The sequence below is a fragment of the Leishmania panamensis genome, assembly GCF_000755165.1.
Source record: "Leishmania panamensis strain MHOM/PA/94/PSC-1 chromosome 31 sequence".
NCBI classification, from domain to species: Eukaryota; Euglenozoa; class Kinetoplastea; order Trypanosomatida; family Trypanosomatidae; genus Leishmania; species Leishmania panamensis.
The window spans coordinates 664437-679877 of NC_025878.1; the positions used below are offsets into that span (position 1 = coordinate 664437).

At 55.0% G+C, this 15441-nt stretch overlaps 1 protein-coding gene across 1 annotated transcript; it reads right to left on the reverse strand.

Annotated features, from left to right (window-relative positions):
- Positions 1 to 2613: 2613 nt before the first annotated feature.
- LPMP_311460 (protein kinase, putative) lies at positions 2614 to 9471 on the reverse strand (the record flags this gene model as incomplete). Its single annotated transcript, XM_010703235.1, has 1 exon — positions 2614 to 9471. The coding sequence occupies one exon, from the start codon at positions 9469 to 9471 to the stop codon at positions 2614 to 2616; it is 6858 nt and encodes a 2285-aa protein (XP_010701537.1).
- Between the last annotated feature and the right edge of the window lie 5970 nt (positions 9472 to 15441).

The window sequence follows — 15441 nt, forward strand, 5'->3', positions numbered from 1 at the left end:
GCAACTGCGAGAGGAAGATGAGGAGGAGGAGGGGGGGTGAAGGTGGAGAATCATGCAGATACAGTCTCGTGGCTCAGGTCAACTGAAGACAGAAAATATCCGTTTTGTTTGTTTGTTTGGGAAGGAGGTTGAGAGAGAGAGAGGGGGGGAATAAAAAAGCAGAGAGACGCATGAGTGGAGACGCAGAGGGAGAAAGGGCAAAGCAGAAACAACAGCACATGGGAGATGAAGCAAGCGTATCGGGATCGACAATAACACCAGGCATACAGCAGAAAGACAGAGAGAGCAAGAGAGCGCGAAAAGGGAGGTGGAAGAGCCCTCAATAGCGAAAAGAAATGTATGTGGTCGGCCATGGGCGAGTGAAAAAAAAAAAGGGAGGTCCACTGTGTTCACCATTCTTTTTTTTTTTCGAGGGAGGGGGTTGTGGGGCGGACGTAGGTATTCTCACCTGCGTCTCTCCCCTACGCCCTCTTCTGCTAGAGCTGTCAAGCACAGATATGCGCGCATGTGTTTGTGTACTCGGTTTTTGGTGGCTGCTGTTGCGGCACACTTGAAGGCGTGCATGGATGAACGGAAGCTGAACTCCGCGCATCGAAAAGAAACAGAAAAAAAATGGCAATTATGCTCGACATGACACGAAAGCGCAGACGCAGAAGCACCGGCCAGCATCGAACCATCCACCCCAGACATCGCCATCTCCGCTTTCTTTTTTTTCTTTGCGGCTACCTTACTCGGTCCCACAGGCTTACGCTTGTGCGGACACACCGGCAGTACTCCAGGAGGACAAACTAAAAGGGAAGTGAGAGAAGCACGCATACGTATGAGGAGAAGCACATCCAACCAAAACAGCAAACGTGATAAACGAAGAAGCAAAAGAGGAATAACAAAATAAAAAAAAAGAAATGAGAATCGATCGACGGTGGGGCGCGCGGCACCGACAGCACTGCAACAAGAAGGGCGCTGAATTGACCACATCACCGCCGACGCACCCACACGTGCACAAACACATTCGAAAGTTGGGCTGCAACGCCTGAGCAGTACGCGCACATCCCTAGGAGAGACAAGAGAAAGAAAAAAGAGCGAAGCATGATCGACAACGAGGTAGCGCAGATTCAGAAGAGAAAGGGGAAGACAAACCAGAATATGAGGAGAAAAAAAAAGGGAAAACGAAAAACAACAACAACAAGGATCGCTTGGAAGAACACTCGATGCAATCCAAGAGGAGGGGTGGGACCAAGCAAAAAAAAAAAGATAAGGCCAACGGCATGCGCCACCACCAGCGCCAACCGCAGTGGACAAAGGCACAATCGTGCGGACGAAAAGGAAAAACGACACAACACAGTGACATGGAGAAGAGCGGGTCTCTCTCTCAACAAGGAAGAGGGGGGGTGGAGGGGAAAGACTCACACACGCAGCAGCCCTCCGCTACACAGAGGCGCACAAACAAAGCGACACAAACGACACCGGCACAAAGTACAAAAAGGAGACAAGCACAGGCAGACCAGTCAACGCGAACAAAGTGAGGCCAGAAAGCAGAGATAGAAAAGCGCCCCTGGGCAATAGAGCGTCCTCAAACTGGGGAAGAGAGATGAAGACACGCACACCCGCACGGGTCCAGAGAAACACGCACTGATACCAAAGGGAGGCGAGAAATGAACTACACGGCGTCTTCGTTTTCTGTTTTGCACGTATGCTGCAGGAGGTGTAAAGAGATGAGGCAGAGCAAACAGCGTGGGCTAGCGAAAAGGAAGAATCGACGCGGCACAGCCCACTAAGCGCCTACACAATAAAAAAAAAGATGCGACACCCTCGCATCGGCAGGCGGGAGAGAGAGAAAGGAGGGGATCGATGCACACACGTGCTACTCATCAACACATGTGGGGGAACAACACAACACGCTAAGCTCTGTGGGCCTGTGACCTTACAAAATTGAGCACCATCTCTGCTCTATACCCTCTGCTTTCGATTTCCTTCGCTGTGTAGGTGTATGGACGTCTGTCACCTTCATCAACCAGAAAAGACGGGTGGGTTGGTGACAGGAAAGAAATGGGGTGAAAACAAAAGACGTGCAAAGCGACACTGCTGAAGCATACGCCAACGAAAAGCACAAGAGAGGGGCGGGAAGATGAACACGTGCAGCGTGAGGGAGGGGAGGAGGGGGAACAGAAGAAGAGCGTGGATAAGTAAAGGGCCTGAAGGGAGTACTACGTGTGGGGAGGGGGGAGGGGCACCTTCACTGCTGTGGTGCCTTGAAGAGTGCGTAGTTTGAGGGGAAAGGGGAAAGAAAAAAAGGAAGAAGCCCTTCTAGCTTAGCATACGGTCTCTGCGACTCACTCCTTCTGGGCCCCTCCCGAACCCACGCGAGTTCGCCCATGGCCAATCACTTCGCCCCACCCCCATCCGCCCACAGACGTCTCGACACATGTGGTGAGCCACCGTTTTCACATCTTCGCTGTCTTCGTAGAGGTGGAACAAAGGGAAAGGGAGAAAGCAGCGCCGACGCGCACTCCTCACCTCCCTCACCACGAAAAAGAGCCGGAAAACAAAGATAAAAGCACAACCTTCGGAGAGACTCGCGTTTCACTTCTTTGCTTCTGCTGGTGCTGCTGCTAGTTATGGTTTGCTCTTCATCTTCTGCGTCAGCTGATACTGCTGACGCGCCTGCGACGTCTTGATCGGCAATTTAGCGGCAGCTGCAGTGGATGTTGTCTCCCTTAACGGAGTGATAGGTGCGCCACTGCTAACTGTTCCTCCCTCCGCGTTTTCTCGGCAAAGTCTCGGCGACCACAAGCCAGCTGGGGTCCCGGTGGCCCCGCTAACCTGCCTTGGCGTGCTCAAAGGACCTGGGGTGTCCTCGCTTGGGCTCTGTGTCTCGTTGGCACCTTCGAAGCTGTTGGCCAGAAGACTGTCACCCTCACTACATTCAGACCGGCTGCAGCACGCCAGAGGTGGTGTGGCAGCGTCACCATTGCTGCATAGCCTCAGCACCATTTCCGGTACCGATCCAGCCACAAAAGCCGTCGCAGCTGATAAACTCAAGGAATGCAAGACCTCTGCCGAAGTGCACACCGAAGTTGCAGGCGTCGGCAAGCAGCCACTCCAGCGTGTCGCACTCAGATTCACATCAGACTGCGGTGAGTCCTCATAACAAACAGGAATGATGATTGTACTCGTCGTAGAGGCTCCAGTGGTGTTGGGAGAGGTGTTGGTGGTATTGCACAGTGCAGGAGGGGTAGCATGCCCCACCCACATCTCGGTCTTCGTACAGCCAAAGCCGAGGGGTGACTTTGGGCCACTAGTGCTCTCGGTGCTGCCTACATTTACCCTCGAGGTGTGGAGAAAGCCGCGGGGTGGGTCGTTCGCGATTGAGGACGCAATCGTCACGGTCACGATATTCGAGCGGCGCTGACGAGACGGGAGAGCCGCTCCTATGCACGACGGCGGCTGTACCAAATCAGATGAGCGTAACATGACTGATGACGCACCTGGTGTCGCTGCTGCAGCACTGTTGCTCACAGTGAAGGCGGACGACGGGGAGACGGAGCTGCAGTGGGCGGAGGGAGAGAAACGTGCACGAGCTACCGGCGTGATGCGCGCTGACAAGGCACCGCCACACGCGTAGCTGCTCAGCTCTGCGCAACTGCGTGGCGCACCAATGCTGTGCTCACTGCTGGAAATCGTCATGTTACCGAGACTTCCAGTCCGCATGGTGCAAGGGGTTCCGCGCAGCGGCTGCAAGCAGCCACTGCCTGAATATGGAGAAGGGGTGAAGGTGCCACGGCACTTCTGGTTCTGCGGCTGCGGCGGAGAGGAGGCAACAAACAGCGGAAAATGAGATCCCTCGCCAGCCATGGGGATCGCTGGGGGGGAATGGTGGCATGACAGACTCGCCCAGGCCGCACTGCCCGGTGCCGGCCTCTCGGAGCACATCGACTGCACGTGATGGATCTTAACACCCCACAAGTCGGCGCGCCGGTTGAAGTCGAAAAAGGTGCAGGTGATCATACTTGCCGTAGCTGCACTGAAGCTGCTGCTCGAGAGCATCGGATTTGTCCCCGATGTTGTCTTCGGCGACAGCGGTGACTCTGGAGCCGGCGTCAAGAGAGATCTGAGGGCATCACTGACGGGGACAGTGATGGTGAAGCACTCGGCGCGCAGGACACGGACGTGTAGCTCCATCGACCAAGGAATCTCAAGCTGCATCATGTCCAGATCAGGGTTTACCAGAAACAGCCGCGGCGCATCCGTGAGCACCATCACCAGCATGCCTTGGGTGTTACGGGAGTTGGCGCTGCTGCCTTTGCCATTCAGGTACTCTTTGCAACTACCCCCCTCCACGTTCGGCAACAACTTCACCGGGGAACAGTACACCATCATCTCCGCCGGCTCAAGGTACTCGGCCAGTGCTGCCGTGTAGTTGGTGTTAGTGGTCGTCATGTTGGACGTCTGCAGCACTTTCTCCCAGTTTATCTCCGCAAAGAAGGAATGTGCCTTGAGGGCATCAAAGCCGCCGCGCTCCGCCGACCCAAGGCGCTCCTCAGGCACCGGCTGAAGGAGCTGCCTGACCAAGTCCTTGGCCGCTTCTGAGATAGCGGCCCCAGCTCCGCTGCCTCTTCCCTGGGCCCCCTTCCCCTCTGCACCTGACGAATTCGCCGTCGTGGACATCAGCAGGTCAGGAAACACGAGCGACTCGGGTTTGAACTTCTGCACAGCATTGCCCACTTCGACCAGCGAGCCGGAGAAGAGTCGCTCGCCCACCAGAAGCTCGTACAGCACACAGCCCAGGGCCCACAAGTCGCTGTACGGACTCGCCTTGCAACGCGCCACCACCTCCGGGGAGATGTAGGACGGTGTCCCACCAAAGTCGTTCGCCTCGTCGTCGCCATAGAAGCACGCATCGCCAAAGTCGGCCAGCTTCACGTGAAAGTCCCATGTGAGCAACAGGTTTTCCGGCTTGAGATCGCGGTGCACTATGATGCTGTCCTGCAGCGCGAGGAACCCGCCGGTATCGCTCTGCTGCCGTGGGAAAGTGAGGGCGTGAGGAGGTGCAGGGGGTTCATGTCCGAAAGCTATGGAAGAGGTGCGCGAAGGCAATTCTGATGGCTCACACAGCGACTCTTGCCAAGCCAGCCCCAGGACTGAGGTGCTACTACACATATCCTCTCCAATGTCACCAGTGCCTTCAGTCTCGCCGGTAGGCTGCGACGGCAGTGGTGTGATCGAAGCACACAGCGCCAGTCCCTTCGGCGCCGCTGCCGCTGCAGTCCTTTCGCTGTCCTGATATGAGGAATGCAGGCACGTGGAGTCGGAGAAGCCGTGTGGCTCCATGGTGCTTGCCGCGCCTGTGGCCCCTCTTATCCCGACCTTCCGGGATGTGCTGCGACTGCGGTCGTGCAGCAGAATGTCCCCTGCGCTGTCGTGGGATGGCGTCATCCAGTACGAGTGTTGCGACCCGTCACGAAGGTACTCTAGGGCAAGTACGACGTCTGCCATGAATCGCGGCGCCATCTCGCGTGTGGCCCCTACCCCAAACTGCTCCTGATACTGTGCCAAGTTGCCCTTCTCCGCGAGGTCCATGACAAGGTAGAAGTTCGCCGCATCCTCGGCAACGCCGAAGATGTTCACCAGACATGGATGGTGGAGCCGACTTGCCATGCGCAGCTCGTTGTGGAATGCGTTCAGCTTCATGGTATTGCGGGCTAGGTCCATCTTATCAATCACTTTGGTGGCGACCGAGCGGAACGGAACAGTGCCGTTGGAAAGTGCGTCGGACATCATCGACGAGTTCACGCCATAGCGAGCGATCGGGTTACGCGAAAAGTCAAAGGAGGATTGCAACGGGTTGGTAATGCCGCTCGACAGAAGCACGCCACCAAGGCTCCCTGGCCTCAATGTGGATGTCGCGGACACTGTCGACGTGGTAGCGGCAGCACCGGTGAGAATCGTACTGCCTGAAATCAATGAACTGGAGATGCTGCTGGGAGCCACCTGCCCCCCAAGGGTCTCACTGGCACCGGCACCACCTCGCACATGGGTGAGGGGGTCAAAAAAGCCGGTGTTTGTGCCTTTCGCCGTAGGGGCTGAGGTTAGAGTAGGGGTACCTGTGCTGAGGTGCGTAAAGCACTGCGTCACCCGCTCCGCCTTCTGCGCCGCTGCCGTCACTACGACATCGGTGGAAATCGCTGTTGCACCCTCACCATCGGACCGCGCTTCATCTTGCACCACCAACCTCGCAGAGCTGCTGCCATGCCCCCTTCGTCTAAGGGAAAGTCCTGCTCCCGGTTGTTGCTCCATCTCCTCCGTCTGATTCACTGTGTGCCGGTGCTCCTCACGGGCCGCCTGCACGGTCCGCTTGATCGCCTGCTGTGCCGTCGGCGCCAGCATCTCATCCCCTGCGCCATCACACGTGAGCTGGAGCTCGAGGCAACTGACTCTCATCAGAAAAGAGGCCCCGCTCACCTCCCGACTCTCTTGTATGCCTTGCCGCCGCGCCTCTGTGCCTTGGCTCTCCAGTCCCGCACTCGTCTTCTCCGCAGGCTCATCCTCGTTCCCTTCTTCCCTATCCCCCACCGTAGTTAGCTCTGTGGCGCACCGCTCGACTGTGCTGAGGGGATCGCTTGGGCGTATGTAGATCACTTGGGCAGGTGCCACGACTGCCGGTGGCGCGTCGATGCAAGAGCTCTCCTTCACAACTGCACAGGGAAGTACGTTTGGCGGACAGCAATAACCCTCCACCTGCGCCTTGTCGTTTGTGTCAGCTCCAACCATTGCTACTGCTTGCGCCGTGTGATCAGCCGCGTCGACATCGTTAACGAGCTTGGAGGAGACAAGATTTGGGGTTTGCGACAAAGTGCAGTGCAGAGACACATCCACGGTGACCGGGGGCACTACCGTCTCGCAGCGGGACGTCTGCCTTCCCTCTGTGGCAGCAGTCAGTGCAGTGTCTAGGGAGTCGCACCGGGTAGTTGGGGAAGTAAAGGAAGCGTAGGTGCGGGGCCTCGATCCCTCACTCTCGTCTTCATGCTCGCTTGCGACGCGATGCCCCACACGCATGGTGCTGCTGCGGTAGGTGTAGCCTTTCTCTATCGGCGAGAGCGGAGACTCAAGTGTTTGCCTGCCGGTGCTGGAGGTCATGGTGCATTTCATGTCCGGCTCGGTCTCTCCTTCGACCGCATCCCCCTCGGCCCTAGCCGGACGCGCAGACACTAAAACGCTAGTGGGGCAGTCCCTTCCTTCCTCGCATATACTTGTGCGCACCGTGCTGTCGTCTGTGTTGTCCGCCGCTGTGGCGGCGCTGTGGTCGCTACCGCGGGGATGGCCGGGGAGGACAGGCGATGACGTCAGCGAGTCCGCACACAAGCCAGCAGTTTGACCCAAGCGTAGCTCCAGCCCCGCCGGCAGCTGAAGGTCACCCTGCATCTGGCCGCTGAAGTCCATTGGGGTCACCGCAGTGGTCTCGCGGCGCAGGGGCCTATCAAAGAAAGGGGAGAGAGGAGGGCTGGCCGGAGTCGCGGGCGAAGCGGGGCTCACTGCACCGAACACCGGTGTCTCATGGGAGGCTGACGGCGCCGACAGCACGGTGGACTGCACCGCAGTCACGTTCGGTGTCGGACTGTCGCTTAAGCTCGGCGCGCGCGCCCAAGACGGATCCTTCACGAACTCCACCGCGCTGCTCCATCGAACTCCGGGACCAAGGCTGTTGTAGAACAATGCGGACTGCTCGCTGTACGGCTGCTGGTGCAGCGGTAGCTCCGCGGGGGTGATGCTGTTGCTGCTGAACATCGACACCACACCCAAGTGGGTGTGACCGCTCGTTTCGGCGACCGGCACAATAGTCCCGGGTCCACTCGTCTGCTCGGCCCCACAGTGGACACTGTTGCTGACCCCACCCACATTCTCGCTGACTCCGATAGCAGCGGCGATGGATGAGAAGCTGTGCGTGGAGACGCATCCGTTGGCTGGCGAGAATCTCGGCGTGCTGGCAATCGACGCGCTCGCAAGACTTTCTGTCGTCGGCGTGAAGATGCGCGGGACCTCAACACCTGGGGGGTAGAGCTCAGCTTGTTGCACGATGCCGTAGGCGCCAGACCCGAGTCGCCGCTTTCTATCGTGAGAGATACACAGTCGATCACGCGCGATGTATAGCGCCTCGGGCAAAGTAGGAAAAAGCTCTTTCAGATCTGGCACGTCGTTGCGCAGTGTGCTGCTGTAGCGATTGGAGTGACGCGCTGACCGGGCGGAGCGGCACGAGCGAGCAGAAGCCAAGGAGCAGGCGTTGGGGGTGCTGCGCGGGCCGTACCCGAGAACAGGGATGCTGGCCAGGCTACGTTCTGAATCGCTAATGGGGGCAGAGCGAGCGACGGGGAGGGAAATCGCCGGCACAGTTGGGATGACACCGCCCTTAGCGTCTACTGCTTGCTTCGCTACCTGGGTTGTCGTAGTTGGTGGGACAGTGTGCTGCGTTGTGGTGGGAGTGCTAAGCGGCGGCACGCAAGCTCCCTCCTCACTGGTCAACGTACGCAGCAGAAGGCGATCAGGCTTTTCCGGGGTCGGCGCGAATGTGTCAGAGATGATACAGGAAGCGTCGCCAGGCATGACAGTAGGTGACGAGCTTCGACTGCCTTCACCGCAGGGGGACTCTACCCGCAGCTTCGTCAGCGTCATTGATTCTCTGGCCTGAGAGCTAAGAGGGGACGATACTCCCGCACATGGCGCAACCACGGAGGACGCGTGCAAGCATGAAGTAGGGGACGAGATCACTGCGTGACTTCTGTGCAGTGCAGCGTCCGTCTCAAGGCTCTCAACGCTGGCGTCATGGTGGATATGTGGACTGTAATACACTAGTGAGTTGGTGCGCAAGTGCAACTCGCTGTCCATGCTGCTATCGGCGTTGAGACTGAGTGATGACACGGATGCCATCGTAATCTTCGAGGGGTCATCTAAAGTGGGAATAGAGGCAGCTGCGGCGGGGTTACTCGAGTATAGCGACTCCACCGGTGACTGTGAGGTGAGGAAAGGAACGATCTCCATGTGTTCATTTGGCGCAGGCATACATGTGCAGACTGCCTGCGTGGCTCGCAGCTGCATGTCAGAGCTGCAGGCCAACCGTGCATGCAGGAGAGAGAGCTTCTTCTCTTCATTACTGACCGCTTCATGCATGGGTGGCGTAGAAAAGACCTCGCACGGTTTAGCACCTTCGTAGCATCGTTGACTACGCCTCAGTTCTTTGGGACTGTTGGTGCTACTGCTGCGGGGCTCCCAATGTGGTGAGGATTTCGTACTCGCTGAAGCCTCAACAGCGGATATGGAGACAGACACACTAACAGGTACGGAGTGGTCAACAGCGCTACCGCAAGACACCGTTGCAGAGACTTCGGGGTGGTGTACTTGGGATGACGGCGCCGTTTCCACAGCTCCCTCCTGCAGCATCCCTACGAAGTGTGGTTGAGCTACAAAGTGTGGGGAAGTCATGTATAAGACAAAAAGGGGGAAAAGAGAAAAGAATCACGCAGTAAACGTGTACAGCCACGCAAGCACCCCTATACACACACACCCTCGTCACCGTCTCGCTTTTGGCTGCAGATGCGGGGACTCCTACAAGGGGAAAGCGTGGGTCCGTATCGAATGACTGTGCCTGCACCTCCCTCCCTCCCGCACACACACACACACACTTTCGTCTGCCTTTCCGCAGAAAGGGGAGCTCCGTCCGCTTGGGGAGGAGGAGGAGGGTTCCAGTGTGTGTGAGTCTGCGCGCACAGAGCTGCCCAAGAGCGTGCACTAAGGCAGAAAGAGAGACAGAAAGGCGGAAACGCACCTGCACGAGAGAGGTGAAGGTCAGGCAAACGCAGTCGTTTGCTGGATTGCGGGGGGAGGGCAGAAGTGTCACACAAAACACATCGAAAAAAAGGGGGAGAAAAAGAGGCGTGGAGGGGTGTGGTTGAGGAGCGCGCAGAAGCAGTGCGGCAAAGAGACGTAGAGAAAACCGCTTGCAGAGGACAACGAAGTACTCCTCACCATACAACGAGGGAAAGAGGAGCATCGCATGCAACCAACCTGTTAGCCTCCATACGAGATTCCAGAGCTGATATTGCCCTCTCCCCTCCGACACGAGCAGAGTCTGTGAGGAGTAGATGAGCACAGGGAAAGGACAAACTAAACCGACTACCTGGTCGGCCCATGCGCCACGGAAACTGCAGAGACATGGGTAATAAGACTCAACGACCTCCCTCTCCAGTAGGGCACGAAGCGCGGCTGTATGCTCACACGCAGGATCGTCACTGTGAGTCACCCTTGTAAATTCTGTATCATTCACTCATTACTCAAGCTCTGTTATACAGCGGACAAGAGCCGATGCGACCGCTGCAGCGAAGCTATGCGCAATGGAAAAGACATCGTCAAGAAAGAGGCGCTGCTGCTGCCGCGAGGCGCAGGTGGAAGAGTGAGGAGTTGCTGCGCGTAGTACTCTCCCGACCGCTTTCATTTTCCCCTCAACCCCATACGTCAGCTTTGGATTCCCACAACTGCAGGGGGAGTGAGAAGTCGATGAGGAGCAAAGAGAAAACTATAGGTTCGCGCCGCCATCATTTGGTGCGACTCAGCAACTGAGCCCTGTTTTTCTTTTCCGCTTTCCTCCTACTTCGTCTGCGCTCTCCTTTTTCGTCTCCATCGTGAAAATCAGGAGAGGATCCACCTCTTCGAAGATGTCGAGAGGCACACCAGATAAAACTCGACTGCAATGGCGAAAAAGGGGGAGGCAAAAGAACTACACAACAGAAGAGAAGTGTGCCTTTTTCTTCTCCCCCCCCCCCCCGTTGCCCTTCCCACTCGCACGTCACGCCTAAAACTGAGTTAGAGGGCGAAGATATAAATTAACATAGGGGAGAGAAAGAGACGAAACGTTCGCCCTTTTCACACATTTGCGGCTGTTTGAGTCCCCCAAACGCCCCTCCCCTTGTGGCTCCCTTTTTTTCTCCGGGGAATCCACAAAGGAGGAAAAGAAAGAAGAGAGACAAACAGTGAGGCCAGAAAAACAGCTGGAAGAGAAAAGGGGAACCCTCTACTGAACGGGCATACACATTGGGGACAGCGGATCTCTCACTCTATACGCCTCGGGGACTACAAGAGAAAAGGAGAAAAAAAGGGGGTCGCAGAAGGAAATAAAAAACTAAAGAGCGGACGCCGCACATGACGAGCAAAGAAAATGAGAAGAAGAGTAAGCTGCCATAGAGAGGAAAAACACCAGAGCACGCGTTTCGCTGTCTTATTCCACTTGTCCCCTCCCCGTCATCTACGCTTGTAAGCCTGTGAATGCCACCCGCGCCCCCATCGATAGCGTGAGATCAGAGAGAAGAGAGGGGGAGAAGGCACCTATTCAGCTGAGGCGCTCCAGCCCATTTTCTAGCCCGCGATGGAGCGATGTCACCAGCCGTGTCGGACGTCACCAGGTAGGGAGGGGGAAGCGGATTCTGCGTGCTGCTCTTACGGAGTTGCGGTTTATCTCCTTGGCCCCTTCTACGCAAGGACAGCGCTTGCCCCCTCTCCTATCCACCATGTCTCGCCCGGCGGCCAACATGATGGGGGCTGGGCCTGTGGGACTGACTCGAGCTCACAGACAAGGCGGCAAACCCGCCTAGCATCCTCCGCAGCACAAGGGAGAGGAAAGAGAGCCTCCGGGCCCACACCCATACCCGCACGTCGCGGCCGGAAGCGGCCGGGAAGAAATAGCCGAGACCCATACAGGAGGGCGAAGCAGCCTTTGCAATGGGGAGGGGAGGGAGGAGCAGGGGAGAAGCACCAAGCTTCGTGGTGGAGGCGTGGACAAAAAGCTGGAAAGAAGAGAAGGGAGCACCTGCACGCGTGATCCCACAATGTATGAGTGGCAAATCAGCCCTCTGGACGCCATCCCGATGAAACCAACGTTCCCTTTTCTTTGCGTTGCACAGTGGGACACCCCACACCACTTACGAGCTTTGGGAAGAGGGGAAGTAAGATTCGCCAGCACTCAGCGTTCTGGAGGACACTTCACACTGCACATACTACGGTGTGAAGCGCTAACGGTGGGGAAACGAGGGAAAATGCCAAGTACAGCCTGTGGTTTACGAAGGGGGATGAAAATAGAAATAGAAATGAACCCAAAAGGAATGGAATGGAGTAAAACAACGGGAATACGACGCGCAAAAATAGGCGGCACACACACAGGGTGGGTATAGGAGGCACAGATGCATAGAGCCGGGCGCGCTCTCAGAGAGCTAGGAACCGGGCTGTGCTATAAAAGGAGGGAAAAAATGTGTATGGAAACAAAAGTCCATCACCGAGAAGAAGAGGATAATTAAAAGTAACACGGTAGGGAAACAGAGGAAACCAAACCATAGAACTTCACGATATACTCCTGAGAGAAACAAAAAGAAAAGGCAAGAGATAAAGCTTGGGGAAAGAAAATCAAAGAGCAGACAGCCAGCCGTTTCATACGAGAACTGCCTCCATTCTTGCTTCAGTGAAGAGCGGATGCCATCGTGTCAAGCTGAACTTTGCCACAGAACACTTAAAAAGCGAATGAGTATTCTGTGCAGGTGGCGTTTGTCTGCGCTTTAAAGTGATCCATTAAAGGGGGCGTCTCTCTCCCGCTAAGAGACTGACATTTCTTTCGCTCTTTCCTCCCTGTCGCATTGCGCTTTTACCCTTTTCTTATTTCCTTGTGTACCGGGGCCCTGTGCCTGTATCAGATGACCCGTGTAGTATTGGTGCGGGCCGTGCAACCCTTCCGTAGGATTCTTCTTTGTTGGCTCGTTTACTTGCCGTTTCGATTATGATCAAACGTCGTTGGTAAGCACGCCTACTTCTCTTTCTGCGCATCCTGTTGCTGTTTTCAGGCCTGTATCGTTTGTGCATAGCTTTGGCTTACTATGGCACCATGAGAGAGAGAGGCACACACACAGCGTAGAGAACCCGAGGGCAATAACTCTGATAAGAGAGAGAAAACGAAGGTAGTGGGGGAGGGGGGTGGGGGCGGAGGGCTTCATATATGTGTGGAGGCGGCCTACGCGTCAATGAAAGAAACAGCACTAGGCAAGAAAAAAAGGAAAATGCTCAAGAGAGGCAAAGCAGAAATACAAAGAGAGATTACTCGTGAGAGCTTGCTGAGCAACATCCACCACGCAACTGCGTCTTACGAGAAAAAGAAAAGTGAAGAGATGAGCAGAAACAAACTTGCAAAGGTGTCTCACTTTTTTTCATTTTCAGATAAACAGTGAAAACAAGAATACACTCCTGTTGGTGCTATTTTGTTTTTTCTTCCTCGACCAGTCTATCGCACATTGCCATGATGGTATGGGCTCTCTGTGAATCAGCATGTATAGGTGTCTCTAGCTGCGCGTTGGCGCGGTTGTCACGCACGCTACAGGGAACCAGCACCGGACAGGTGAAAAGGAGGAGAACATGGAGGGAGATGAAGCAAGAGACCTAAAGACGCAAGCCAGGCATGAACGAGAAAGAGGGGGGATTAGTCTCTTTGGTCGCAGATGTATAATAAAAAAAAAAATGAAAGGCGTATGTCAACGTGGTTCGAAAGGCAGCGTTGTTATCGCTACAGAGTGCAAAAAAAAAAAAAAGCCTGCGTGCGTATCCTCTCGCTACGCTGCTGCACTTTTGTTTGTTTTTATGCCCTTTAAGAGGGAGAAACGAGAGGGAAACCAACGCTGGTATAGCGAAGAAGCACTAAAAGAGAACGCAGAGCATCGGATCGAGAAAAGGGAAGAGTAAGTGTAGGTCGTTAACAGTGAACGACAGAAGAAAGAAGCTGAGGCTTCTGCTAGGCTACGCTGCTGTATACGTCACAAATTCTGGTGATTTTCTGATTGAAAGAGGAAAGACGTTGGGATCATGTAGAATGAAGAACGCGTCCCTTTCGACATTAACGTGGTTCGCATACGTCGCGCAAGGAGACACACACCGTTTGGTTGTCCATTGGGGGTTTCACACTTTCTTTGGGTGCTCAGTGGGCGTCTAAACGACTGCAAACATCGAACGCTGGCGGCTCGGCAGCTGCCTGTGCCTGCCACACGTCGTGTGTGCCTTGCGTTGATCGGAGAGAACCCGATCGATTTGGACAAGGGGATTCAGGCTAGACCCCCTCCTGAACTCTCGTCAGGCTTCCTTTTTTGTTTGGACCACTCCACCTTTCCGAAGACTTCAATGGGCATCCTGGGAAGAAACGCAGGAGAGCGGCAAAGCATCCCCCCTTATGTTTATTGAAGAACACGAAGGGAAGAACAATGGGCGAAAAGAAAACGGCACTCATGCAGCATCTGAGTGAGTGCCTACTAAAATGAAAACTGAAGGACACGAACACGCAGCTGCAGAAATTTAATAATAATAATAAAACAGAAGAGCACTAAATGCACGCAAAGACGAATGAAAATTAGTAAATGTCCAAGAACAGAAGAGAGAGAGAGAGAGAGCCGACATAACGAAAAGAAAAAAAAAGAAAGAAAACCCCCAGAAAAACAGGTGACAATGATGACTGGACGAAGAAGAAAAAAATAATAAAATAAAACGAACCAAACATATGACCCCGGTGGCTGGAAAGGAAAAGTGATTGGTGGATGCTGAGAAGGGGAGAGAGAGAGGGCCAGAAAACTTGAGTTTCCTCACACCCAATGCAAGCAAAGAGAAAAGGCAAAAGGAGCTTGGGTAAAAAAGAAGTGAAGGCAGGCATACTAACGCGGAGAAGCGAAATACACCCATGGAAAGCAGATAATGCGCCGGCGCACGTTGGGTGTTCTAACCCTCTGGTGCACCACCAGTACCTAGCAAACGAGCCTACGTGTCAAGAACCATGAGCTCGTAGTGCGCTTGTTTCTCAAAACGCGAATACTTGAGCAGTCGTGCTTTCCTCAAAGACACCCAGACAGACATGCACGCGTAAGTACCCGAACACAGAGACTGGGTAGCCCAAGAAAAAGGTTCACACGATACTCTCTCTCAATAGAGAGAGAGAGACGCTATCGCATTCAAGCACGGAAAGGGGTGGAAGAAAAAGGCTCAGAGACACAGAACGTCATACGAGCAATTCGTCTCTCCGAGAATGGGGCAGAAGGAGACACAAGAGAAAAGACGAAGATGGCAAAAGGAAGGCACAACATTTTACTCAGCACATCATACGCTGAGGTGCTCACGAGCGCTGCCTAGCCGATCACCTTTGTCGCAGGACAACAGAAGTGGAAAGGGAAAAGAGAACAACAAGAAAAAAAATCAACGAGCGAAAATAAAGAGGAAGAGGCGAAACAAGGGGGGGCAGACAGAGAACCACCTGTCCCTTCAGAACCAAGACACACGGACGGCTGTGTCTGTCTGTCGGCGCAGTTACCCAAAAAGCCCGGCGCATGCAAACGGCACAAAAAGGCGCGCACGGGCAGTAAGTGAAAAGTATTACATCTCCTCGAC